Source organism: Camarhynchus parvulus, chromosome 28 (assembly GCF_901933205.1).
Source record: "Camarhynchus parvulus chromosome 28, STF_HiC, whole genome shotgun sequence".
Classification (NCBI taxonomy): Eukaryota; Metazoa; Chordata; class Aves; order Passeriformes; family Thraupidae; genus Camarhynchus; species Camarhynchus parvulus.
Window position 1 is genome coordinate 4,561,189 of NC_044598.1, and position 27,598 is coordinate 4,588,786.

The window sequence follows — 27,598 nt, forward strand, 5'->3', positions numbered from 1 at the left end:
ATGGCCGAGCAGGACCCAGCCCCAGGCTGCCCACGTGGGAAGCAGCAGGTGCCAGGTCAGTGTGACTTGGGTGTGGTTTGGGGATTTTGCTGCTTTCAGATGGTTTATGGGGAAGCTGAGTGTGGGACACGGGCGTGGAATGGGGAAGGAGAGAGGTCTGGGGTGAGCAGGGGCAGGTGCTGGGAGCAGGGCTGGGATGGTCCCTGCTTGGAGGGTCTGCACTGGGATGGCAAGCACGGAACTGGGAGAGGAATGAGCAGAGCCCCAAAGGCTGGGGGCTCACCCTGCAGGGCCTGAGCCCGCTGGGAACCAAGCCCTGAGCCCACGAGGTGATCCTGAGCCTCGGGGGAGGCGTGGGCAGCACCCCTGCAGCTCTGGAATGTTCTGCTCTCCATCCCCTGTCACTGACCCTGAGACCCAGCTGTGCCTGCAGCTCCCAAGGTCCCCGTGCCCCTGGGAGCCACCCCGGCCACGGCCACCACTGGTCCCTGTGCCCTGTGCCCTGTGCCCTGTGCCCTGGCCTGGCTCCCAGGGGGGCTGGGGGATGTCCCTTTGCTCTTCCAGCTTTCACCTGGGAGGTGAGAGCCAACGACCGCAGCTACCACAGGCAGGTCAGGAAGAAATTTGCCTTCTGCCTGAGCAAGAGGAAATACTCGGTGAGCCAGGGTGGCCCTTCCCTTCCCTTCCCTTCCCTTCCCCTTCCCTTCCCTTCCCTTCCCTTCCCTTCCCTTCCCTTCCCTTCCCTTCCCTTCCCTTCCCTTCCCTTCCCTTCCCTTCTCCCTTCCCTTCCCTTCCCTCCCCTTCCCTTCCCTTCCCTTCCCTTCCCTTCCCTTCCCTTCCCTTCCCTTCCCTTCCCTCCCCTCCCCTTCCCTTCCCTCCCCTCCCCTTCCCTCCCCAAAAGAAAGTGAAAAAGCAACATTAGTGGTGCTCTGTGTGAGGAGAAAAAAATTATTAAAAGAACATATTATAAAAATAATAATACAAAAATAATAGTAAAATAAAACAACATAGTAAAAATATATAAAAATAATAATTAATAATAATAATTAATACATACTACTATTAAAAATAAAATAATAGAAAAATAAAACAATATATTAAAAATAAAAATATATGAAATAATAATGAAAAGTCAATCATCAATATATACAATATGATTAAAATAAAAAGAATGTAAAAATATTATAAAAATATATTAAATAATATTTTAAAAATTAAAAATTATCTATAATATGATACAATATAATATAATATAATATAATATAATATAATATAATATAATATAATATAATATAATATAATATAATATAATATAATATAATATAATATAATATAATATAAACAAAAATATATGAAATAGTAATAAAAATAATATATATAATACAATTAAAATAAAAATAAAACAAAAATAAAATAATATATATGAAATATATATGAAATAATAATTTAAAAATTATTAATAAATATATAATACAGTTAAAATAAAAATACTATTGAAATAAATTAATTAAAATAGAAATTATTCATAATATAAAATATATAATAATATTAAAAATATTTTCAAATATTCTTATAACTAGAATATTCATTAATAATAAATTGAATAATAAATAATAAGAAATTAATAAATAATAATAGTAATAAATAATAAAATTTAATAAATAATAAAAGTAAAATTAAAGAAAATGTATTCATAATAAATAATTAAAAATATAAATTATTGATTATAGTAATAATGATGATGATGATGATGATGATAATAATAATAATAATAATAATAATAATAATAATAATAATAATTATTATTATTATTATTATTATTATTATTATTATTATTATTATTATTATTATTATTATTATTATTATTATTATCAATGTTTTCCCTTATGGCTTTGATAATTAAGGCATCTCTTGTGCTGTGGGAAATCCTAAGAGCAGCAGAATGTTCTGGCATTGCAGAGCAGGTCCCTGATTTCCGTGCCCCCTGTCCCCAGGGCAATGCCATCAGGACAGCCAAGTACAACCTGCTCACCTTCCTGCCCCTGAACCTCTACGAGCAGTTCCACCGCATGGCCAACGTCTACTTCGTCTTCGTCATCCTCCTCCAGGTGGGCCGGGGCACCCCATGGGTATTGGAATATGAACAATTGTTGTGTTGTGATTTCAGGGTTTACCTCAGAACCTCGGGTCCCTCCCCTGATAATTCCCTGCCAGGTGTGTCAGTCCCCTCTCCTTTCCCCTCCCAGCGCTGTCTGTCAGTCCTGGCATTCCAGACTGGCAGATCCAAAGGATGCCCTCTATCCCTGGGGGGCATTGGGCCATCCAGGTGTCCTTTGTCCCTTTGTCCCTCCCCTCCTGTCCCTGCTTGGTGGCTCCCGACCCCTTCCCTGCCCCTCTCCCCGGGGTTCAAAGGAGCAGCAGCCACGGGCTCAGGGAGTTCTGCTGGAGCTGGTGCTGCATTCAGAGCCCTGTGGGCCAGAATAAAGCTCTGGATCCAAACCCTCCATCAGAACCGACTCCTTGCAGGGCCTGAAGGGGCTCCAGGAGAGCTGCAGAGGGACTGGGGACAAGGCCTGGAGGGACAGGACCCAGGCAATGGCTCCCACTGCCAGAGGGCAGGGCTGGACGGGATCTTGGGCAGGAATTGTTCCCTGGCAGGGTGGGCAGGCCCTGGCACAGGGTGCCCAGAGCAGCTGGGGCTGCCCCTGGATCCCTGGCAGTGCCCAAGGCCAGGCTGGGCAGGGCTTGGAGCACCTGGGACAGTGGGAGGTGTCCCTGCCATGGCAGGGCTGGCACTGGATGGGCTTTGAGGTCCCTTCCAACCCAAATCTTTCCTTGATTCTATAAAATTGGTTTGGTTCGCATGGAGCTGAAGCTCAGATTGTCCACACCAAAACAGAAATTCATCCCTCCAAATTCAGAGATCCCAGAGCATTGCACACCTCAGAAAGAGGTGAAATCCCAGCAAAAGAGGTGTCTGTAGCAGAAGAGTTGATTTGGGGATCCTGAGATGGGTTCCTGCCAGCCAGGGAGTCACTCAGTCACATCAAGAGCCCCAGGGTGGGACAGGAGCTGTGTCAGGGCTGTAAAATTCTCGTTCTCCAGACTTTCCCTGAGATCTCCACACTGCCCTGGTACACTCTGCTGTTCCCCCTGAGCTGCCTCCTCATCATCCGGGGGCTGCGAGATCTCATCGATGACATTGTGAGTGTGGGGTGGCCCTGGGGACAGGGAGGGGAACAGCAGGGCTGAGGGGCTCAGGGGCTGCTGCCCTGATGGATCCCCTACTCCACCACATCCACATGGGTTTTTATTTTCCCTTGGGAAAGATGTCACGCCCTGGCTGCTTCCCTTGGGGTCCAAACCCTCATTTCTGTCACTTTTGGTACCTTGACCACAGGCTGGAGCACCAGGTGGGTCCCCAGAAACACCTTGTGGGGGATTCAGCCTCTTCATTCATCAGAACAAACTTTCCCACGGGTCAGAACCCAGCTCTGGGGTGAGGAGGGAGGTGGTGGCATCAGGGGGGTGTTTTTGTGGGACACCAGAGCCTGGCATTGCCCATTCCCACCCCTCGGTCTGTCTGTCTGTCCTGTGCAGGGCCGTCACCGCAGTGACAGGAGCATCAACAGCAGGCCCTGTGAGATCCTGGCTGGGACCAGGTGAGGGGCTCTGGGGGGCTGTGCCTGTGTTTGCCACATCCAGAACACCTGTGTTCCCATTGAGTGAGAGGTTAGAACCCTTGAGCAGCTGAGGAGGGCTTTGGTGGGACTGTCCCGGGCTCTGCAAGCTCCCATCACCTCCCAAAACCTGCCACAGGTCCTCCTGTGGGATTGGTGATGTTCCAGGCATGGGCAGCAGGTTTGAAAATGCCCCAGTTTGCTGAGATGTGCTGGGGGAGGCTTCCCTTGGCCACAGAATTCCTCCAGGCCATCAGATCCAACCCATGGAGATGTCTCTCTGCCCAGCACTGCTCCAGGGAAAGATGTGCTCAGGTGGGGTGCTGAGAGCCCCTGTCACCTGTGGGGACAGGGACATGGATGTGACACACGGCTCCTGTGCCACCCTCAGTGCTCAGCCCTCTGGAGGTGGCACAAGAACCTGGAGACCCAAATCCTGCAGGAATTTGGGACAGGCACGGGCTGAAACACCCCCAGCCCCCCATCCCACTGCTCTGCAGGGACACAAAGTTGTCCCCTGGGTGTCCCCACAGGTTCTGCTGGCGGCAGTGGCGCGACATCTGCGTCGGGGACATCGTGCGGCTGCGCAAGGACAGCGTTGTCCCGGTGAGGGGGGACCAGAGCCAGCTGTGCCCTGGGGACAGCGGGGACCAGGGGCTCATCCAGCTGCTCTCTCCCCCTTTTCTGCTCCTCAAGGCTGACCTGCTCCTGCTGTGCAGCTCCGAGCCCAGCAGCCTGTGCTACGTGGAGACCGCGGACATTGATGGGTGAGGAGAGCACAGGGACAGGGACAGCACAGGGACAGGGACAGGGACCCCTGTGGCCACGGGGGTGATGCCTTGAGGAGCTGGAACAGAGGCTGGATGGAGTTCAGAGGGTTAAAGTGGATATTTATTGCAGTGCCTTCCTAGGTCACACCCTGGCAGTGCCACAGCCGCAGTCATGGCTCTGCCTGGATGGCTCCAAAATGGAAACAAAAAGGGCTTGGGCACAAGAGCTCACATTTTTATAAGTTTTAGTTCATTTGCATATAGGAGTTAGCTATTGTCCAATTAACAACAATTGTATTGTTTAATTGTCCAGTTAACAGCTTCAAATGATGAAGTTTCATCCTCCTTTGCTTGCTTGCCCACCCTCCTATTTTCATGTTGTTTGTGCTTTGGGCCTGAAGTTTGGAGGGATTGTCCTTGAGTCTGCAGCTGGAATAGGATTGTTTTGTCTTCACCAGCCTGTGAAGAGATCCTAGTATAAATCCTATATCCTATATATATGTCCTATATATAGGAGATGTATATATATCTATATATAGCCTATATATATTATATATATATATATATATATATATATATATATATATATATATATCTAGGATGGATATATAGGAGACATATCTATAGGATAGATATAAGATATAGGATATATATATAGGATTATATATAAGATGGATAGAGGAAGTATATATATAATATATACATTTATAGGATATATATATATATAGGATTTATATATCCTATATATATATAGGATATATATAGGATATATATAGGATATAGGAGATATATATATATACACATACACACACATATATACATATCTCCTGTATATCCTATATATATCCTTAATATAAAGCTAAAAGCTGCTCACCAAAACAGAACAGAAAAAATTAAGCCCCAAGGTATCGGGGAACAGGGCCAGAGACCCTGGTCTTGGGGACCCCCAGCACTGGGAGGGTTCAGGGGAAATCACAGAATACGGGAGATCCTCCAAAACCCAAACCTGCAAACACCCCAGAAATGCAGATTTAACCCACAAATTTGGAAAGTGGGAGTCCAGAAGCTCTGCTGAGGGTTCTACAGAGCAGCTGGCACCTAAGGCTGGTGTCTCCATGTCCCAGCTCCCTCGCAGCCCCTGTGCAGGATGATTTAAGGGCAGGATCCCTGGGCAAGGGCTCTTCCTGCACATGTAGCACAACAGGTCCCTCTCTGGCATGTCACTGCCACCACTTGAGTAATTAGCTGATAATTAATGGCTGTCTCTGTCCCGTGGGCCTGACAGGAGGATGAACAGCTCTGTCACCCCACAGGGTTGTTTTATTTTCCTTTCCCTGGCTCCTGCTCACAGGGAAACCAACCTGAAGTTCAGACAGGCCCTTCTGGTGACCCACCAGGAGTTGCAGAGCGAGGAGAGCATGGCTGCCTTTGATGGTGAGTCTGCTGCCTGGGGCAGGACGTGGCCAATCCCACTGGGATGGGGTGGACCTTGGGAATGCTCTGCTCCCATCAGTCCAGCAAGAGGCACCAAAGGCCTCGTGGGAGGCACTGCCCATCACTCCTGTGATGGATCCAGCAGGGTTGGGCACCTTCCCCCTGCCCTGGATCTTGATTTTCACACTGGAACCAAGCTCTGGGTGCCCAAACCTGAGCCCAGCCCCAGCTGCTCCTCCTCAGGGAGCAGAACTCCCCTCTCCAAGGCCCTGGGGGCGAAGGGGGTTGTGTTTGTACCTTCTCCAGTGAGGTTCCTGCACTGCCCAACCTCCCTGAGCCTTAATCTGAGCCCTCCAAATCCCACCCGGAGATGCCCTGACCCACCTGGATCTCCCAGGAGGCCCCGAGTGTTGGATTATTCTCAGCTTTTTAAAGAGACAGGGTAACCGAGAGGTGTTTGAAAAGATTTTATTCCATTTTCAGTCTCGATGAAGGGTGAGACATAAGAGATGTAAAACTCTATGGCATTCCATCAGAAGCCAACCTATTTCTTGGTTATAATACTTTATAAAAAATTCATAAATTTTTATAAGTATTTATTTTATAATTTTCATTTTTACATTTTTCATTACCAATTTTATCGATAATTTATTAAATTATTAAAATTAGTTTAAATTATTAAATAAATAAATTAAATAAATTAAATTACTAAAATTATTCATTTATTTAAAAGTATTAAATTTATTAATAATTTTTACATTAATGATATGATTTTTGCATTTTCATTTTTATAATTTTTCATTTTATAATACTTTATAAAAAATCATAAATCTTTACAAATTTTATTTTATAATTTTCATGTTTACATGTTTACATTATTAATTTTATTACAATTTATTAAATTATTAAAATTATTGTAAACAATTAAATTAAATAAATTTAATTAATTAAATAATCAAAATATTAATTTATTAAAATATTAAATCTATTCATAATTTTACATGATTAACTTTCTTTTTTTTACATTTTCATTTTTATAATATTTTATAAAAAATAATAAATGTTTACAATTCGTATTTTATAATTTTATAATTTTCATTTTTACATTTTTACATTATTAATTTTATTATAACGAAATAATTAACATTATTTTAAATAAGTATTTTAAATTATTATGAAATATTTTGGATAATTAATTTGAATTAATTTAATTAGACTATTAAAACTATTAAATTTATTAATAATTTTTACATTAATAATTTTTACATTAATAATTTTTTACATTTTCATTTTTATAATTTTTCATTTTATATACTTTTAACTTTATAACGCTTTACAACTTTTTCAGCCTGTCAACTATTGCCACACAACACTGCTAATACTTTTATAGGATATATATATATATACGATTTCCCAAGTGCACTAGCGTATTTTAACACTAATAATGTACATTTTTACCATTGTAAATCAATTTCTCCCACCCGAGCACCCCTCTTTGGGGGGATGATGGGGCTGAGAGGGGAGGAAGGCTCTCTGTGCCCTGACCTTGCCTGTGCCAGGGCGGGTGAGGTGCGAGGAGCCCAACAGCCGCCTGCACAGCTTCACGGGCACGCTGCGCTGGCGGGGCCGCACGCACGGCCTGGACGGGGACCGGATCCTGCTGCGGGGCTGCCGCGTCCGCAACACCGCCCTCTGCTACGGCCTGGTGCTCTACGCAGGCGAGTGTCCCTGCCCCGGCGGCTTGGAGCTGCCCAAGCCATTCCAGGGCCAGCAGGTGCCGTTCCCAGCTGGCACAAGGTGGAGGAGATGCTGCGGTGGTACCAAACCTCTCCTCATCCCGGGTTACCCCCCAGCTGCAGCAATATTTGGTCCGAAATGTCTTGGGTTTAACATGTTCAGAGAATCCCAGAATGGTTTGGGTTGGGAGGGATCTCAAAGCCCACCCAGTGCCACCCCTGCCATGGCAGGGACACCTCCCACTGTCCCAGGTGCTCCAAGCCCTGTCCAGCCTGGCCTTGGGCACTGCCACTCATCCCAGATCCAGCCCACCAGCTCAGGCCACGGGGAGCTGTGGGGAGAGGGAGGGCTGAGAGCTGCTGTGAGCATCACGTTTTGGAGCCTGCAGCCACGGCTCCATGGACACCGATGGAGGGAGGGTCTCCTCAGGGGAGGGCAGGTGTCACCATGGAGGGAAGCAGCCTCACTGACCTTCTGGGGACTTGCATTTTTACTCTGGAAATGTTTCCTGCCCAGGGTTTGATTCCAAAATCATGAGGAACTCTGGGAAGATCAAGAGGAAGAAAACCAAGCTGGACCACCTGATGGACCGGCTGGTGATCGTGGTGGGTGTGGGACCAACACCTCTGCCCTGCTCCTGGGGTGGCCCTCAGGGCTCCTCATGAGAGGCCTCTTGCTTGGGTGGTGCTGCTTTTCTTCATCTTGCAATATTTGGGGCAAAATATCTTGAGTTTTACATGTTCAGAGAATCCCAGAAAGGTTTGGGTTGTGAGATACCTCAAAGCCCATCCAGTGCCACCCCTGCCATGGCAGGGACACCTCCCACTGTCCCAGGTGCTCCAAGCCCTGTCCAGCCTGGCCTTGGGCACTGCCAGGGATCCAGGGGCAGCCCCAGCTGCTCTGGGCACCCTGTGCCAGGGCCTGCCCACCCTGCCAGGGAACAATTCCTGCCCAAGATCCCATCCAGCCCTGCCCTCTGGCACTGGGAGCCATTCCCTGGGTCCTGTCCCTCCAGGCCTTGTCCCCAGTCCCTCTGCAGCTCTCCTGGAGCCCCTTCAGGCCCTGCAAGGGGCTCTGAGCACTCCCTGGAGCCTTCTAGAGAAGATTCTGGTGGGCTCTGTGAGGCTTTCTCATCTTGGGACTTATGCTGGTTTCCACCCCAGATCTTCCTGCTGCTGTTGCTGACGTCCCTGGGCCTGGCTGTGGCCTCTGGGTTCTGGGCCAGGACGTTCCAGGAGAAGCACAGCTACCTGGCTGCTCTCTACCAGCACACCAGCCCTGCCCACCAGGCCTTCCTCAACTTCTGGGGCTTCACCATCCTCCTGAGCATCATCATCCCCATGTCCATGTACATCACGTAAGGACCACGGAGCTTGGTGGGGATCAGAGCCCAGCACCCACCCCCTGCCCTTGTTCCTCACCTGGAGTTTGGTCACAGCCCCAAAATGAAGGTCCAGGTGTGGCCCAGGTCATTCCCAGGTGCTCCCTTAGCCAGCAGAGGGGAAGGGTGGATGGGGTGTGTGTCCTACAAACACCAAGGTTGTGCTTTGGGATCTTCCCAGGGCAAAAGCAGAACAGGGATGTGAGCCCTGGGCACCCCTGATGAGGGATGGAGGGACAGGACACAGGGAATGGCTTCCACTGCCACAGGGCAGGGCTGGGTGGGATCTTGGGAGTCGTGGGCAGGCTGAGGATGGCTCTGAGGAAGGTGCAGCTCCCTGGATGCAGGATCTGAGATGTAACTGGGCTTCCTGTGGACAGCAGCAGGGATGGGGAGGAGAAGGGCACAGGTGCTCTGTGCAGCCAACAATCACAATTTATGTTGGAAAAAGCTGTTTCCAAACTTTTGGGCCCTTCACTGGACCTCCAGATCTGTGAATTTGGTCAGCAAGGGCCAGAATTCCAGAGGGATGGGACCCAGTGGGTGATGAAAACCCTCTGGCCTCCCCCAAGCCCAGAGCAGTAGGATCATAGTGAGGATGTCCCCCTGCCCTTCCTTCCTGTCTCGGGTCCCCAGCACCCCTGGGCTGTGAGGAGCACCATCTCCTTCTCCCTGTTTTCTCCTCCTGCACTCCCTAGGTTTGAATTCATCTACCTGGTGAACAGCTGTTTCATCAACTGGGACCTGGAGATGTATTATGGTGCCAAGGACATCCCAGCTGAGGCCAGGAGCACCAGCCTCAGCGACCAGCTGGGCCAGATCCAGTACATCTTCTCAGACAAGACGGGCACCCTGACCCAGAACATCATGAGCTTCAAGAAATGCTGTGTCAACGGGACCATCTATGGTAACCAGGGCTGGGATTGGTTTGTAGGGCTAAGATGAACCTGGAGCTGGTTCTTTCCACCCCTGCTGAGTGCTTGGGACAGGGGGATTGGTGTTGGTAGGAATTCTCCTTGTCCTCATCCCTCATGGTTTTGGGGCTTTGCAGGATTTATTATTGTGGGGGTTTGAACAGACAGGTGTGTGCTCAGGAAGACAGGAGCCTCCCCTGAAATGGAAAATGTAAACCCCCTTCCTCTGAATTATTATCATTTTGAAATTAAGGGGCTCTCAGGCAAAGATATGGGAATAGGAATAACAGTTCTAGAAAAATTAGAAATACAAATGCAATAGTACAAAAAAGAAAACAAACCACTGCCAGAATCAGACCATGCCCTGGCCCCCTGTGTGTCAGGGGTGGCACAGCCCCATCCCATGGGGGCTCAGCCCTCCTGCAGTGCCAGCTGTGCTGCTGCTGCAGCAGGGATCCTGCACAAGGGGGGAGTTTTCCTCTGCAGCTCCAGGGCTGCTGCAGATGGGCCTGGGCTCCCTCTGGCAATGCAGGGCAGCAGAAAGCTGCTCCTCTGGCAATGCAGGGGGCAAAGGCTGCTGTGCTGTGCCAGGCTCAGATTGGATCCAGGTAGGAATGCTTGGCTCCTCCCCTGGGCGCAGCATCTCCCCATGGGATGCTGGAATTGGATCAGCCCTGCAGGGACACTCAGTGGCCATGGACAGCAGAGATCTCCTGGAGGGAGGGTTGGCTGTGGGAGAGATAAAGAAAAAACTGCCCATGAACAGCAGAGAACTGCCCCAGCTCTGACAGATGGGAATAGAATACACACCCCCACTAACATCTTCCAAACTAAAATAATTGTTGTTTTTAATGAAGGAATGGGATTATTTTTGGGTTAAGAATGATTTATTGCTTAGATAAATATTAGTTTTAGAGGTTGTGAGATTTTAAAGGAGTAAGTAGTTGGTTGTAATTTAAAGAAGTTATAAGTTTTTTGTTATAAGAAAATATATAATTTTTAAATTTAATAGGTAGCTGTTAGAGGTTTCTTTTTTTTTTTTTTAATTTATTATATTTAATAGCCCTCTATTAATGGGCTTATTTTTATTTTGGCAGGTTCAGGCACAGGCCGTGAGAACAAACAGCTACAGGTGAGTAAAGCCCCCTCCCATGTGCCATGGGGCTGTCACTGGTGACACTGGTGACACCAGGGACAGCCTGATGCTGAGGAGCTCAGCTGGTTCCCAACAGGGTCCAGGCTCTTTGAGGGGCCTGGTGAGTTTGTCATTCAGGACAGAGGAAGTGGAGTTATAAAAGGATGCAGTTCTGATTTTTAGGGGTTTTTCATTCCCAGCTGTTTTGCACTCACCTCCTTGGTGTGGGCAGCGCAGAGCTGGGCTCAGCCCCTGGCCTGGGGCTGTGCCCTGGGGGTCTCACACAGACAGGGAGGGGAAGAACACCTTGGAAGGTGTCTGGGTTTGAAAAGAGAGGTGTTTGCTAAGGAAGACAGGAGCTTCCCCTGAAATGGGAAATGCAAACCCCCTCCCTCTGAATTATTATAATTTTGAAATTAAGGAGCTCTCAGGCAAAGATATGAGAGTAGGAATAACAGTTCTTTACTAAGAAAAATAAAAATACAAATGCAATAGTACAAACAACAAAAACCTATTGCCAGAGTCAGACCATGCCCTGCCCCCCTGTGTGTCAGGGGGTGGCACAGCCCCATCCCATGGGGGCTCAGCCCTCCTGCAGTGCCAGCTGTGCTGCTGCTGCAGCAGGGATCCTGCACAAGGGGGGAGTTTTCCTCTGCAGCTCCAGGGCTGCTGCAGATGGGCCTGGGCTCCCTCTGGCAATGCAGGGCAGCAGAAAGCTGCTCCTCTGGCAATGCAGTGGGCAAAGGCTGCTGTGCTGCTCCAGGCTCAGATTGGATCCAGGTAGGAATGCTTGGCTCCTCCCCTGGGCGCAGCATCTCCCATGGGATGCTGGAATTGGATCAGCCCTGCAGGGACACTCAGTGGCCATGGACAGCAGAGATCTCCTGGAGGGAGGGTTGGCTGTGGGAGAGATGAAGAAAACTGTCCAATGGACAGAATAACAGAACTGCTCCACAGATAGGAATAGAGCACACATTCCCATTTCCAGCCTAAGACAGAAGGACACCAGAGTGCCACTGTGTCACATCCTGGTGCCCCTGGGGACACAGAGCCCTGTGCTCGGCCCCACTGGGTTCCTGCATCCTGCCTGTGCCTCCTGCAGGGCTCGGGGCTGAGCTGGGAGCACCCTGGGCAGCAGAAGTCGGGTGTTTGTGATGTGACGCTGCTGGAAGCCGCCCAGAGGGACAATGACCCAGTGCTGAGGGAGTTCCTGAGGCTGCTGGCCCTCTGCCACACCGTCATGGTGGAGGACAGGGGTGGTGGGTTTGAGCTGCCCCTTGGGGCTCTGGGGCCGTGGTGGGGTTTGGGAGAACCCAGCAAAGCTCAGCTGTGGGGTGGGAGAGCCCATGGGGGGCTCGTGCCACTGTCCCTGTGCCATGGGTTTGTGTTTGGGGGAGTTTTAGAGCTCATGGGTGGGAGCAGAAGCACAAGGGGGATAATCCTGTCTGGGAGCATAGAATCCCAGAATGGTTGAGGTTGGGTGGGACCTCAAAGCCCAGCCAGTGCCAGCCACCCCTGCCATGGCAGGGACACCTCCCACTGTCCCAGGCTGCTCCAAGCCCTGTCCAGCCTGGCCTTGGGCACTGCCAGGGATCCAGGGGCAGCCCCAGCTGCTCTGGGCACCCTGTGCCAGGGCCCGCCCACCCTCACAGGGAACAATTCCTGACTCCCAATATCCCATCCAGCCCTGCCCTCTGGCAGTGGGAGCCATTGCCTGGGTCCTGTCCCTTCATCCCTTGTCCCCAGTCCCTCTGCAGATCAGACACGCAGGACTGGGCTTCCCCAGCCTGGCAGCTCCAGCTCAGGGTGTCACAGCTGGGCAAGAACGGGGCACTGCAGCTGTCCCAGTGGGGTTTGCTGGGAGTCTCTGTGTGTGACCCTCCTCCTCCCCTCCTGCAGACCAGCTGGTTTACCAGGCAGCCTCCCCGGATGAGGAAGCGCTGGTGTTGGCAGCCAGGAGCTTGGGCTACGTCTTCCTGGGCCGGACTCAGGATTCCATCACCATCAGGGAGCTGGGCAGGACCAGGACCTACGAGCTGCTGGCCATGCTGGACTTCAACAGCGACCGCAAGAGGATGTCTGTCCTGGGTGAGTGGGGTGGGCTGTCGCAGGCCCCTTCTGTGCTCAGCCCCGCAAGGGATGGCACTGGCATGGCTGCAGGTGGCCACAGCTGGCTCCTGACGGTCATCCTGGTCATCCCTGTGGATTTGCTCACCTCAGTCAAGGCAGCCAAGAAGGGTTTGAGCAGCCAAGAGAGAGGAAGTATCTCGGGTAGCTGGTTGTTCATTGCTGCCCTGAGATGTGCAGGATGTCTCTGCTTTGGCTTGTGCGTCTGAAGAACGAGTCAGAGTTCTCTTCAGTTTTCGGTCTTGAGGTTGTTTATTAATTCTTATCTATAAAATTTTCTTTCTGCCGAGCTGAGATCTGCTCAGCAGGGCAGCCACAGGCACACTGATCGCTCCCAAGGTGGTGTTGTCTTTTATACTACAAACTGCTTATAACATATTTACACTTAATTCCCAATACCTATCACCTCTGTTAGACAGTGCACTTCTACTCTAAACCAATCCCAAAGTGCCAGCATCACAGCAGAAAATGGAGAACAAGAAGAAGAAAGGCTGGACATGCCAAATTCCTCCATCTTGTCCCCATAACCTCCATACCAAAAATCCTAAAATCTACATTTTCACCCTGTGATAATTTTATTATTACACTATTTAAACTTCTGTGACTTTCAGGTCCTCATACAAAGCTGACAACTTGTTCCAGGGGTCAAAATCAAATCCCCAGGTGCTCTGGGCTGCATGCCAGAGTCTCCGAGCCCCCCGGCGGGGTCCTCAGCAACTCTGGACACCCAGAGGGATGTACTGAGTTCCAACATCAGTAAATCCACAGCTGGCTCCCGAGGGTCATCCTGGTCATCCCTGTGGATTTGCTCACCTCGGTCAGGGCAGCCAAGAAGGATTTGAGCAGCCAAGAGAGAGGAAACTAAATCCAGGGCTCAGAGGAGTTGTGTGAGGAACTGACAGTCCCCGATTCTGCCCCGTGGTGGTGCAGACCAGGGGACACTCCTGTGCTCCCCATGGCCACAGATGGAAAAGCACCAGCGAGCCCTCTGGGGCCGGCACGGCCACCGTGCAGGGACAGCAGTGAACGGGAGCCACCTCTGAGGGGCCCTAAGGTGTCCTCCCCTCCCTGGCAGTGCGAGACCCCCAGGGCACCATCCGGCTCTACACCAAGGGTGCTGACACCGTCATCCTGGAGAGGCTGCGCAGCCGAGGGCCCCAGGAGAGCCTCACCGAGAGGGCTCTGGATGTGAGTGCCACAAAGCCCAGGGTGACAGCACTGTTCTGCCTCCTGCTGGCCTTGGGCTGGGTGTCCTGCTGCTCTTCCTCCCTCTGCCTAAGGGGTTTTGGTTCTGCCTTCTGCTCTAGGAGCCTCACCTGCATTGGGACAGGGGGTGAGAGGGAATGGATTCCACCTTTGGTGTTCTGCATGGAGCAGCTGCATCCAGGGATGCTCGTGGGGATGCTGGAGGATGGGGGGAGTTGGAGCCTGGAGGGAGATGCCCAGGTCCTGGAGTGTCTCTGGCTCTGCCCATGGCTGGCCTGGGGTGATGCCCTGGTCCTGTGAGAGTTTCCTGGCCCTCTCTATTGCTGTTTGGGGATCTATGTACAAATCACAAACGAGATGGGACTGCTGGGGAGCACTTCTCAAGCTGTTGTATTTTTCAGCATCAGTCTCATTACATGGTTATGGCAATGGGAAGATGCCATCAGCTCATGTCCCCAGCAGCAGACAAAGAACTCAATGTTACAACTCACTTTATAAGTTTTTTGACCAATCACACAAAGCAAAAGCACATTGACAGTAGTTCTATCCAACCACTATAAGCACACGTACCTTTGGTTAAAACAATGCTGGCTTATTTAGAATACAATACCTGCTTGTAAGCCTTAAAACACATTATAAGCTCCATTATTAAGCTTAGAACTCCCTAATATCTCACTAGATATATTTTTTTTCAGCTTAGGGAGTTATTCTAGCCGAGTGTTAATACACAGAGCATTGTTCTATTTGTCCTTACTTTCTACTTTTCATATAATTTCCCACAATCTCCTGGGGAGGGAGGATGTTACAGGAGCCTCCTCGAGCCAGGTCTCATAAGCTCTCGGAGGCCTATAACACACCCAAGACAGCTCAGCTACCCTTGGAAGCATAAAAATCAGCAGGATGGCTTCTGTTGCAGTGTTGGAAACAAAAAGGTTTAATAAAAGGCAAAATAACAAACTGAGAAAAACCAAGCCAGATGCCAGGGGTTCTTTGTTCACTTCTTTTTCTAGTTAATTGCTCAGGCAGGACTTTTTGGCTCCTGTCCAATTAGCTATCTTTAGTTTGAGGTGAAGTCCCCCGGGCCTATGAGATTCCTTTTTCACCTAATCCAGGAGAGAAACTTCTGGGCCTCTTTCCTTTTTGAGGGGCCAAAGGACAGCTCTGCCACACACTCCTGCGGGAGGGGAGTGCTGATGTGTCCTCCCCGCAGCGCTTTGCGGAGGAGACGCTGAGGACGCTGTGCGTGGCCAGCAGGGAGGTGAGCGAGGCCGAGTTCCGCGCCTGGGGCCGGAGGCACCGCGAGGCCGCGGCGCTGCTGCGGGACCGCGCGCGGGAGCTGGACAGGCTCTACGAGGAGATGGAGCAGAACCTGCAGGTGGGACCTGTGGCCGTGTTTGAGGGGCACTGGGACGAGGGAAGAGATGAGAATCTTGATTTTATGTTTCAGAAGGTTGATTTATTATTCTATTCTATTCTATTACATCACATTATGTTATATTACATTATATTTATATTACATTATATTTATATTACATAAATATATAGTATATATTTATATATTATATAAATAATTTAAATATTATATATTATATATTATAATATCTACAATAGTATATATAATATATTATATGTATCATATATTATACCATATTAGATATATTATTATATTATATTATATTACATGATATCACACTACGTTATATTCCGTTATATTATATCAATTATATTATATTAAAAATGTTATATTAAAATTATACTAAAAAAAAAAAAAAAAAAATATTTCATCAGAAAAAAATTTTATATTATATTATATTATATTATATTATATTATATTATATTATATTATATTATATTATATTATATATATTATATTAATATTATAAAAAAAATAAATATATAATATCACATAACATATATAAATTTATATATTATTCATCTATTACTTCATCTTACATTCTACACTTTTTTATTAAAAAAAATATTTTTATTAAAATTTTTTTTTTTTTTCATTACAATTATATTATAAATGTTATACTAAAATTATACTTAAAAAATTAGAGAGAAAGGATTTCATCAGAAGGTTAGAAAGGAATGAATAATAAAAACCTGTGACTGCTCACAGGCTCGACACACCTGGACCATGATTGGTCATCCAGTAAAAACAATCCACATGAGACCAATCAAAGATGTACTTGCCACATTCCACGGCAGCAGATAATTATTGTTTATATTTCATTTCTGAGGTTTCTCAGCTTCTCAGGAGAAAAATCCTGGCAAAGGTATTTTTCAGAAAATATGTCAGTGACAGGGCGGGGCTGGGGTCAGGAGGAGCTCTCTGTGCCCCAGAGGGCAGCAGAGGGGAGCAATGAGGAGGTGAAGTGTCCAACCCAACACCCATTCCCTGGGGCAGGACAGGTGGAGTTTGCCCCGAGGGGTGACTTTGTGACATGCCAGTGGACACTGGGGTGTCAGGCTGTAGATGTCAGGTTGTGTCACCCCCAGCAAGGGCTGCTGGCTGGATGCAGGGGTGATTCCCACCTCCGTGTCCTGCCCTGCCCCGTGCCATGACACCCAGGCACCCCCTCCAGCTGCTCGGGGCCACAGCCATCGAGGACAAGCTGCAAGAGGGAGTCCCTGAGACCATCCAGCTGCTGAAACTGGGCAACATCAAAGTCTGGGTGCTGACAGGAGACAAACAAGGTCAGTAGAAACCCCCACAAAAAATTTGAGCTCCTCCCCCGACCAGAACCAGAGACGAGAAGGGCCACTGGGAGTGGGCAGGAACTGGTCCTGCTGCTCCCTTCGCAGCACATCCCACCTGCCAGGGGAAACTGAGGCAGGGGAAGGAGCTGCTGCCCACCAAGGGCTCTTGGAGCCAAGGGCTGTGGGCAGCACCGTGGAGCACTGAGAGCTGGGTGTTGCAGAGACCGCGATGAACATCGGCTACGCCTGCAGGCTGCTGACAGATGACATGGAGATCCTGGAGGAGAAGGAGGTCAGGTGAGGAACCGTTCCCTCATTGTAGCAGACTCCATAGAGCTTGCAAGAGCTCCATGGAGGATTGAGACTTAACAGTAGGAACTGCTGAGTCATGATGAGACAGCAAAATAAGCTCCTGTCTTCCACCTCTCGCCCCATAGCTTATCTCTGTAACCCCATAAGTCACTTTTCCCCTAACCCTTACTATTGGACAAGTTTGGATCCCCCTATACCCTATAAAAAGGGGCTGTTTTAGCCCATTCGACAGAAGAAGAGCTGTCGCTGGAACCCTTCACAGACCCCTCAATAAACCATCGCTGTGGAACCACCAGGACCCTTCTTCTCCTCTCTCGCGTCTGCTTTGGCCCCAGCTAAAGGCGCCCTAGCAAGCACGTTCGAGCTGGAATCCTAAGAGAGCTGAGAATCACTAAAGAGCTGAAATCACTGAGCTTGCTAAGGGCAGCCAGCGGCTGTGAGCTGACTGGGTATTCGGGCACTCTGTCTCCCAGAGGGACTGAGGTATCCAGATTGGCCTGCATCGCTCGGGGATAAGCCCAATATCTGGGTCTTATCACCTCCTGGCTCAGGACATTGCTGTTCCTGCTGGGGACACCTCAGGCAGAGGAACTGGGGCAGGGTGGGCAGAGTTCGGCTCAGCCACAGGAGTTTCTCCTGCTCTGTGCCAGCCTGGATGTCCATAGTCTTCATCTGATGCTTTTCCAGGCCTTCCCACCTGTTTCTTCTCCCACCCCACGCTCTTCCATGGCAGGTTTTGCCCAGAAAAGGTTTAAACTTCTCTCCAGCCTCTAAAGCAGGCTGATTTCTGATATGAGTGAATCTCCTCTTTGTTCCTCCTGTTCCCACCACAGTCCCATCTCCCTAGCTCTGAGATGACCAAGGCCTCATCAGCATTCCCAGTGTCCCCAGCTCATGTCCAACCCCCCTTTCCTCCCACAGTGAGATCCTCCAGGCTTACTGGGAGAGCAACAACAACCTCAGTGGCCGTGGGGACACCCCGTGCAGCCTCCCCCAGCAGCACCCAGAGACTCCGTGCCACAAGAGAGCCATCATCATCAGCGGGGACTTCCTGGTAAGGTGGCACCTGGAGGCTGTTCTCTGCTCCTTGCCTGATGGTTGCTCCTGCCCTGGTGGTATCAGAGTCCTGGGTGGCACCGGCACGGGCAGGACGTGGTGCTCCTCCTGCCCAGAAGGTGGGAAAAGCCCATTTGGGGCTGGAGAATGAAGGGTGGGGAGGAGAACAACCTTGCACTGAGCATTTGGTGTTGGGGGGCTTTGGCCAAAGCTGCCCAGTGCTCTGGGGTGGCACGGGCTGGGTGGGGATCACAAGCTCTCGTGGTCACACCGGGACATCCTGGGCTCATGGTCACAGCACTCTGTGATGAGCTTGGGAAAAACCAGAGTCGCTCTTTTGGGGCATTTGAGAGCATTGCTGAGGATCTGAGGGCTCCGAGGGCTGTGGATGAGGTCCCAGCCACGTGTGCTCTCCCCCAAGGACAGAATCCTGCACACGGGAGAGGTGCTGAAGGAGGAGAAGGGGTGGCCATGGCGGTGGCTGTGCTGTGGCGGGGCCGAGGCCTCACAGGACCAGGGGGCTCTGGTGGAGAAGGCCTTTGTGGACCTGGCCACCAGCTGCCAGGCCGTGATCTGCTGCAGGGTGACCCCCAAGCAGAAAGCCCTGATGGTGCAGCTGGTGAAGAAGCACAAGAAGGCCGTCACCTTGGCCATCGGGGACGGGGCCAACGATGTCAACATGATCAAAAGTGAGGCTTGGGCAGGGGGAGGTTGGGGTTCTGTTTGTGTGTCCCACTGGTGATGGTGGTGCCCCATTTGTCATCTCCAGCATGTCACCCTCCCCTTTGGGGTGAGGAGCTGGGAGGGGAAGCCCCAAACTGTTGCTGGGAGGGCAGCGAGAGGCACAGGACAGGGACCAGCCCGAGACAAGTGCACGGTAGCCCACGTGCTTTTGGCACCTGGGATGAACCTTGATGAACCCTCAAACCCCAGCGTGGGCAGCTGGCAGAGCTATCCCTGCCCCTCCCAGCAGCCCTGACACGGGGCTGTGCTCTCACACCACACCTAGAATATCCAGGACATGGCACAGAGGGTCTTGCTCCCTTTGTCCATCACTCCTGGATTCACATTCCTGGGGACAACCTGTTGTCATTATAGCGCAAAAGCTCTATTGTCATTACATTGCAAGGGTTCCATATTGCCAGAGTTTCATACCTCCTTGATGTTTCTCGTTGGCAGCTCCTCTAGGCACTAACTCTTCCTTGTCCTCACAGCAGCCAACTGACTCCAGTTCCCACCAATCCACTCTTTTATAACACCTTCTTATTGGCTACAGGTGTGGCCTGTTAAATTCAGGCCTGCTCCTAATCTTTAGTAATTGGTTCAGCTGCAACTCTAGGGAATAAGATTACATTCTGTATCACCTTCATTTACCCATACTGTATCCCCCTGCAATAACCCATGGGGACATCAAGCCCCCAGCTGCCCCCCAAGCTCCCCCGGTGTGCGTTTGCCGCCCGCAGCCGCGGACATCGGGGTGGGCATCAGCGGGCTGGAGGGGCTGCAGGCCGTGCAGTGCAGTGACTACGCCCTGGCCCAGTTCTCCTTCCTGCAGCGCCTGCTCCTGGTGCACGGCCGCTGGAACTACCTGCGCATCTGCAAGTTCCTCCGCTGCTTCTTCTACAAGACCTTCGCCGGCCTCCTGGCCCAGGTGTGGTTCGCTTTCCACAGTGGATTCACGGCCCAGGTGAGGGTGTTATGAATATGAATGAGGCCAAACTTTCTCTAAGGAAAGAGGTTCTCATTTATTAAAATAGCTGCAAGGAATGGAGTACCCAGGATAAGCCCAGGCACCCCCACAGTGAGCCACAACCAGAACAATGCGCTAACCCCAAGTGCACTGCACTCCCCCCAGCAAACGAGTATCCGAAAAGAGCCTCCACCCAACTGAACTCCCCCCATTTATAGCCCCCTTTGAGTCCAGGATTGGTCCATTTTGGATCCTCATGGTGATTGGTCCATTTCCAGGCTTCTCATTGGTCTTTAACACCGTTCATTCTGGACCAATTGTTTCTGCAGGGCTTCGAATGATTGGTCAGGTCTTCTGTCCAATCCCTCTTTGACCTCACCTTGCCCCGCCAGACCACTGTTCCACCAAATCCTGGACTCTTCTCCTAGAACATTCTAAGAAGCCCCTCCTCGTAACATAATACAATTAATATAACATAATTAATACAATGTAATTGAACTATACCCTAATTTAACGTAATTTAACTTTTACGTATAACAAGGGGTGCAGGGGTGTCCTGGTTTAGGGCAAATTTGGGAGAAAACCTCCAAAAGAGGGCCCCTCCTGAAAGCAAACCCACATGGCCCATGTGCCCAACTGGGCCGGGAAGGATTCCTTGGAGAGAAGTGAAAAGAACCTGTTTATTTAACAGGCAAAGCATCCCCCAGCACACAAAATGAACAATACCCACAACCTACTAAAGCATTTACTAGTCCCAGTATAGGCATTGGCACAATAGAGACTACGTACTGTAAGGGAAAGATGAAATAATAATGAAAACTCAGCTGTAAACAGCAAAGATCAACCCTTGTACATTTTGCATCATGGTCTAGCAAGAAAAAACAAGCAAAATGAATTTAAGTTTGCCACCCTGAAACCCAAGCGAGCTACTTACGAGCAGCTATTATTGAGCAAACCCGTCTCTGTGGCAAAAGAGTGGGATGACTTGTTAGTAGAGGTGAAAAGCCAACCGAGCTGGGTTTTCACCATCTGCCCCAATGTGGGGCAGATGACACCACTCTTTCACCGCTCTGAAAAAGATGACAAATTCAGAAAGTCTCTCCTAGGAGTGGTCGCTGTGTTATCAGTCTGTCCTGTGCTGGGGCAGCTGCTGCAGCCACAAGGTGCAAACTCTCGGTGTTTCCCAGGCCCCAGTCCGGAGCAGGTTCAAGTAGGTCCAAAAAAGGGAAAGGAGAAACAGTCCAGGGAAAAAATCGGACTGCTTAGCTAAACTAATGAGCAGAAGCAAAAAGCAAGAGCAAAGCAGGAGCAAAGCAGAAACAAGAGCGAGAGCAAAGCAAAAAGCAAAAGCAGCACCATGTACTGCCCTGTCTGTGTCCCGCCAGCCGTGGGGGAGCGGCTGAGAGCAAAACCAAAACAAAACATTCGCTCTTCAGAGCCAGTCTTGAAGGCACAGAACATGATATCCAGCATAAACAGAACACAGGAATGGGGATTCAAACATCATAACATCACCCTAGGACAAGGGGGTCACATCCATCCTGTGGAGGTCTCTGCACCAGAGTTATGACCCCTCTGCTCAGGATCCCCTGCAGGGATTGTGCCTGGGGCTGCCTGGAGGACACGTGTCCACATCACCACCTTGCTCCCCTTTTCTCCCTCGCCATGTCCAAATTCTGACTGAGGCACAACTGGTTATCTGCACTGGTTATCTGCACTGGTTATCTGCTTTTCACCTGGCTGGACTGGGAAAGCACCCTGGGGAAACTCAGGATCTCCTTGTGTGTCGTAGTAGAGACAGAGACAATACAAAGCAGCACACTCCATTTTCAGAAGGCTTCAAACCCATTTTTATTATAGCATGCATGCTTTTTATACATCCTTACAAGACTCATAAGTATAGACTTTACTCATTGGTCAGGAAAGACCAACAAAGTGCTTATTGGAGTAGACAGTTGTAGGTTTCTCTTATTTCTCCTTCTTTCTTTCTTGGTTTCTATGTCAATGACCTTGGTAAGAAATTCTTTCAGGGGTAAACATGGATCCTCATATCAAACTTCTGTCTGGCTCACAGAAGTCGCTCTAAAACCTCTTCCACACTTGTGAGCTGCAGTTCAGGCTTGGACAGATGCAGGATCCCATGTGCATTAAGCTGGTTTCCTCTAAAATAGGAGCTTTGATCCCAAGGGCCATCACTGAGTGTGACTTGACCAGCAACACGTGGAGCTCCAGCCCCATCTGTGTCTGCAGCATGATCCAACAGACAATATGGGGCTGATGCAGGGGATGGGGCAAGTCCAAGGGGATTTCCATGTTTGCATCGGAGTGTCCTGAGGCCTGGACATCTTCTGTGAGTCTTTCCAAGCTCACAGCTTCTCCCTGTTCCCTTCTAGCCTCTGTATGAGGGCTGGTTCCTCGCACTCTACAATATTTTCTACACTGCCTATCCCGTGCTGTCCGTGGGCCTTTTGGAGCAGGTACGGCTTCCCTGGGCTCACCCAGCCCTGTGCCACCCTTGGCAGCTGGGAGCCAGCTGGCAGCCACTGCCCCCATCTCCACAGCCCTTGGTGCCAGCACAGGGCACTGGGAGCTTGCTGGGCATTTGGAGCTCGCCCTCAGTCCTGGGGTGCCTGTCCCCAGTCACCCCAGAGGGCAGAGGGACCCACTGCAGCTGTCCCAGAGGGTGTGTGGGGTGGGGCAGCCCCATCCTGGTCCTCCAGTCCCTGCATCCCCTCTGGAATTCCCTCCCTCCCTCCCCCAATCCCTGCATCCCCTCTGGAATTCCCTCCCTCAGTCCCTGGATCCCCCTGTGATTCCATCCCTGCCCCAATCCCTGCATCCTCCCTGGGATTCCATCCCTGCCCCAATCCCTGCATCCCCTCTGTGATTCCATCCCTGCCCCAATCCCTGCATCCCCTCTGGAATTCCCTCCCTCAGTCCCTGCATCCCCTGTTCCATCCTGCCCCAACCCTGGATCCCCTCTGTGATTCCATCCCTGCCCCAATCCCTGCATCCCCTCTGGGATTCCCTCCCGGCCCCATCACTGCATCCTCCCTGGGATTCCATCCCTGCCCCAATCCCTGCATCCCCTCTGTGATTCCATCCCTGCCCCAATCCCTGCATCCCCTCTGGGATTCCCTCCCTCCCCCAATCCCTGCATCCCCTCTGGGATGCTCTCCCAGCAGGATGTGAGTGCCAAGAAGAGCCTGGAGTTCCCTGAGCTCTACGTGGTTGGGCAGCAGGACGAGCTCTTCAATTACCGTGTTTTTGGTGTCACCCTCCTGCACGGGGTGGGCACCTCCCTCATCAGCTTCTACATCACGCTCTGGGCCTTTGAGGACCATGTTGGCACCAAGGTCGTGGGTGACTATGAGTCCTTCTCCGTCACAGTGGCCCTGTCAGCGTTGCTCTCGGTCCTGGTGGAGGTGAGCACTGATCTGCTCTTGCTTATCCTGCCCCACAGCAGATCTTTAGGGTCCCTGGCACTGTCCCCAGAGGCTTCATGGCTGGGGGATGCTGTGCCTGGGATGGAAGAGGGATTTGGACAAAGCAGCTGGATGGAAGAGGGTCACCATGGCCCTTGTGAGACTGTGTTCTCTGTCCCCAGATTGTCCTGGACACTCAGTACTGGACAGTGCTGTCCTTCCTGATGGTCACAGCCAGCCTGCTCCTCTTCTGCCTCTTCTCCTTCCTGACCCAAACTATTGATGCCTACAGGATAGCCCCTGCCATCTTCCGCTTCCCAGGTGAGGTGTCCTGGGGATCCCCACGGCCCTTCCCTTCCCTGGCCTTGGTGCTAGGAGCTGTTTCCCACCCTGCAGATCATCTCCTTGTTGCCACTTGAACTGCTGCCTTGACTTCTAACTCCACTTTAGGTGCCATCTCCTCTTTAGAGCCCTCAGCACCTTCCTGGCTGGGGGCCTGTCCCCCAGCACTTGTTCCCTGTTCCCTCTCCACCATCCCTACTGTCTCAGTTTGGAAAGCCAGGTGCCTGCTAAGGAAGGCAGGAGCCTCCCCTGAAATGGAGAATGTAAACCCTCTGCTCCCTCCAAATTGCTATAAATTTTAAATGAAGGGGCTCTCAGGCCAAATATATGGGAGCAGGAAATAACAGTTCTTTAATAGGGAAGAAAATAAAAAGATAAAATAAACAATGCAGTGCACTAGAACAACACTGACAGAGTCAGAACCCAACCTGACACCCTGTGGGTCAGGGTGCTGGCAGCAGTCCCATTGGAATTGTGGCTGCAGCCCTCCTGCAGTGTCAGGGGTGGTTCTGCTGGAGCAGGGATCCTGTAGAAAGGGTGCAGTCTCTTCCTCTGAAGATCCAGGGGAAGAGGCAGCTGCTGTTCCTCTGGGAAATCCAGTGGAGAAGCTGTGCTGGTGTTCCAGAATCTCCAGATTATATCCGGGTAGGAATGTTAGAAATTTCAGATTGTAGGAATGTTTGAAATCTCAGATTGTATCCAAGCAGGAATGTTTGAAATCTCAGATTATATCCAGGCAGGAATGCTTGGCTCCTCCCTCTGGGCTCACATCTCCCAATGGGATGCTGTGGTTCTTATCAGTCATGCAGTGACATTCAATAGCTGTTATCAGCAGATGTCCCCTCCCGAGGGAGGAGTAATTGTGGAAGAGATAAGGAAAAACTGCCCACTTGACAGAAGACAACTGCCATACAGAAGGTAATAGAGTACCTTGCCTTGCAATCTGGAACACCTACCCAGACATCTCCCCTGTGTTGACAGATGCCAGCTGGAATGCCCTGACTGACCCCTATGTGCTGCTCGTGGTCCTGCTGTCCCTGGTGGTCAACACCCTCCCCTCGCTCACCGTGCACGCCGTCCGTGCCACCCTGGGCAGAGCCACCACCCAGCAGGTGAGGGCTGGGGGCACTGGCAGGGCAGGGCCTGCTTCCCACCAGTGTCTGGGATTGGTGATGGCAAGGGGAGGTTCCCCAGGGAAGCCTGGGACATGTCACCTCTCCTTGGTGCTCCCACTTGTGGTGGTCCTTCATCACACTGGCACCAACTCTGACTCCAGGGGCCTCTCCCAAAATTGCTCCATGGCCCAGCTTGGCCTGGGCCCACACACCTGACCCAGCTCTTGGAGAGGATCTGCTTTTAGTTGCAGTGAGGAATTGTCCTCCAGGAGCCCCCAGGAGGGTCTGGGGTCTGGTGCAGGTCCTGGTGCCACCCCAGCCTTGGTGGAGCTCACCCCCGCTGGGGTTGTGGGTTGTACCTTCAGAGGAGTCCAGGGGGAAGCAGGGGTTGAGATTGTGTTCCAGAGCTTTGTGAGCTTTGCAGCCCCCTGGGAGAGTCCCCACATCCCCCATCCCATCATGGAAAAGGAGGTCGTGGTGGAGCTGGGATCCAAACCCTGTCCTGGTAGGGATGCCTTGTGAGGGCTGAGCTAGAACAGAGACTGGACAGAGCTAAAGAATAAAGCAGGGATTTATTTAAAGGCCTCCACGGATCCACCTTGGGCAGCACAAGAGCCCAGCCAGGGCTGCACCCAAAATAAAACCCAAAATGGTCACAAAATGGACACCTGGTTACAGGGTCTCTCACTTTTATCAGTTTTGCTCCATTTGCATCTTGCAGTTCATTGTCCAATTCCAGCTCCAGCCCATGTAGTCCCATCCTTCTTGTTTTTTTCTCTTCATTCCATGTTGTTTGTGCTCTTGGGCCTGAGATTTGGATCATTTGTCCTTGGTACCCAGCTGGAGCAGAAATTATTTTGTCTCCCTGCTCTGTGCAGAGAGCTCACCGTCCCCTAACATGAAGCCCAGACCCACCCACTAAAGCAGCACAGAATGTGAAAAATAGAAAAGCCAAAAGCTGAGGCATCAGTGGAGGGTGTCCCTGTGCCTACCATGTGTCCCACCGTGGGTTTGCCTGGGAGGTGTCCACAGCCCGTGTGAGAGCAGGGGTTGACACTGTGCTCCAGAGCTCCATAAGCTTTGCAGATCCTCAGGAGAATCCCCACATCCTCATCCCCATGGAAGATCAGGTCATTGCAGAGCTGGGAGCCAAGCTGTGCCCTGAGGGAGGTGCCCCTGTGCTCCCTTTGATGCCTCAAAGGTTTGAGCTTTTCTATTTTTCACATTCTGTGCTGCTTTAGTGGGTGGGTCTGGGTTCACATGAGGGGATGGTGAGCTCTGTGCACAGAGCAGGGAGACAAAACAATTCCTGCTCCAGCTGGGGACCAAGGACAAATGATCCAAATCTCAGCCCAAGAGCACAAACAACGTGGGCTGGAGAGAGAAAAACAAGCAGGATAGGACTGCATGGGCTGGGGCTGGAATTGGACAATGAACTCCAATATGCAAATGGAGCAGAACTGATCAAAGTGAGAGACCCCCTACCCGGTCGTGCATTTTGTGACCCTTTTGGGTTTTATCCTGTGTGCAGCCCTGGCTGGGCTCTTGTGCTGCCCAAGGTGGATCCATGGAGGCCTTTTAATAAATCCCTGCTTTATTCTTTAGCTCTGTCTAGTCTCTGTTCTAGCTCAGCCTTCACAAGCCTTCCTCACCTTCATGTCCCCCCTTGGGCTGAGGGCTCTCCTGGGATCTGTCCGCAGCCCTGATCTCCGTGATCTCTTGCAGAAGATCCAGCTGAGGGCCAGGCGGGACCCGGAGCCCCCGGTGGAGCTGCGCTCGCACGTCCCCCGCGGCTCCTTCCGCCGCTCCAGCTACGCCTTCTCCCACCAGGAGGGCTACGGCGGCCTCATCACCCGCGGGGACAGCATGCGTGTGAGGGACAGTCTGCGCGTGAGAGACAATCTGTGTGCTGGGGACAGCATGCGTGTGAGGGACAGCGGGGACAGCCTGCGTGTGAGGGACACCGGGGACAGCCTACGTGTGAGGGACAGCCTGCGCGTGAGAGACAATCTGTGTGCTGGGGACAGCCTGCGTGTGAGGGACAGTCTGTGAGTGAGGGACAGCCTGCGTGTGAGGGACAGAGGGGACAGTCTGTGTGCTGGGGACAGCCTGCGTGTGAGGGACAGCGGGGACAGCCTGCGTGTGAGGGACAGCCTGTGTGCTGGGGAGAGTCTGCATGTGAGGGACAGTCTGTGTGCTGGGGACAGCCTGCGTGTGAGGGACAGTCAGGGACAGGACAGTCTGTGTGCTGGGGACAGTCTGTGTGCTGGGGACAGTCTGCGTGTGAGGGACAGTCTGTGAGTGAGGGACAGTCTGCGTGTGAGGGACAGTCTGTGTGCTGGGGACAGTCTATGTGCTGGGGACAGTTTGTGTGCTGGGGACAGTCTGCGTGTGAGGGACAGCCTGCGTGTGAGGGACAGTCTGTGTGCCAGGGCCACCCCCAGCACCGCCGCGGGTGCCCTGTGCCCCCAGGGGACCCCAGCTGTGCCCTCGGTGTAGCTGCCACTTGGTGTAGCTGTCCCCGCCCTGCTGGGCCGGGGCACACCTGGCTGGTCCCTCCTGCCAGGGGAC

At 50.9% G+C, this 27,598-nt stretch overlaps 1 protein-coding gene across 1 annotated transcript; it reads left to right on the plus strand.

The window, feature by feature from the left end:
- Positions 1 to 27,079, plus strand: ATP8B3 (ATPase phospholipid transporting 8B3). Its single transcript, XM_030966969.1, has 25 exons — positions 1 to 55; positions 565 to 656; positions 1,995 to 2,108; positions 3,106 to 3,204; positions 3,601 to 3,662; positions 4,214 to 4,286; positions 4,377 to 4,447; positions 5,802 to 5,884; positions 7,444 to 7,602; positions 8,138 to 8,226; positions 8,785 to 8,978; positions 9,701 to 9,909; positions 12,951 to 13,139; positions 14,254 to 14,366; positions 15,595 to 15,713; positions 16,960 to 17,084; positions 17,309 to 17,384; positions 18,321 to 18,453; positions 18,877 to 19,144; positions 19,919 to 20,142; positions 22,539 to 22,622; positions 23,331 to 23,570; positions 23,753 to 23,891; positions 24,894 to 25,024; positions 26,753 to 27,079. Exons 1-25 carry the CDS (start codon positions 1 to 3, stop codon positions 27,077 to 27,079), a joined length of 3,468 nt encoding a protein of 1,155 aa, XP_030822829.1.
- The last annotated feature ends 519 nt before the right edge of the window (positions 27,080 to 27,598 follow it).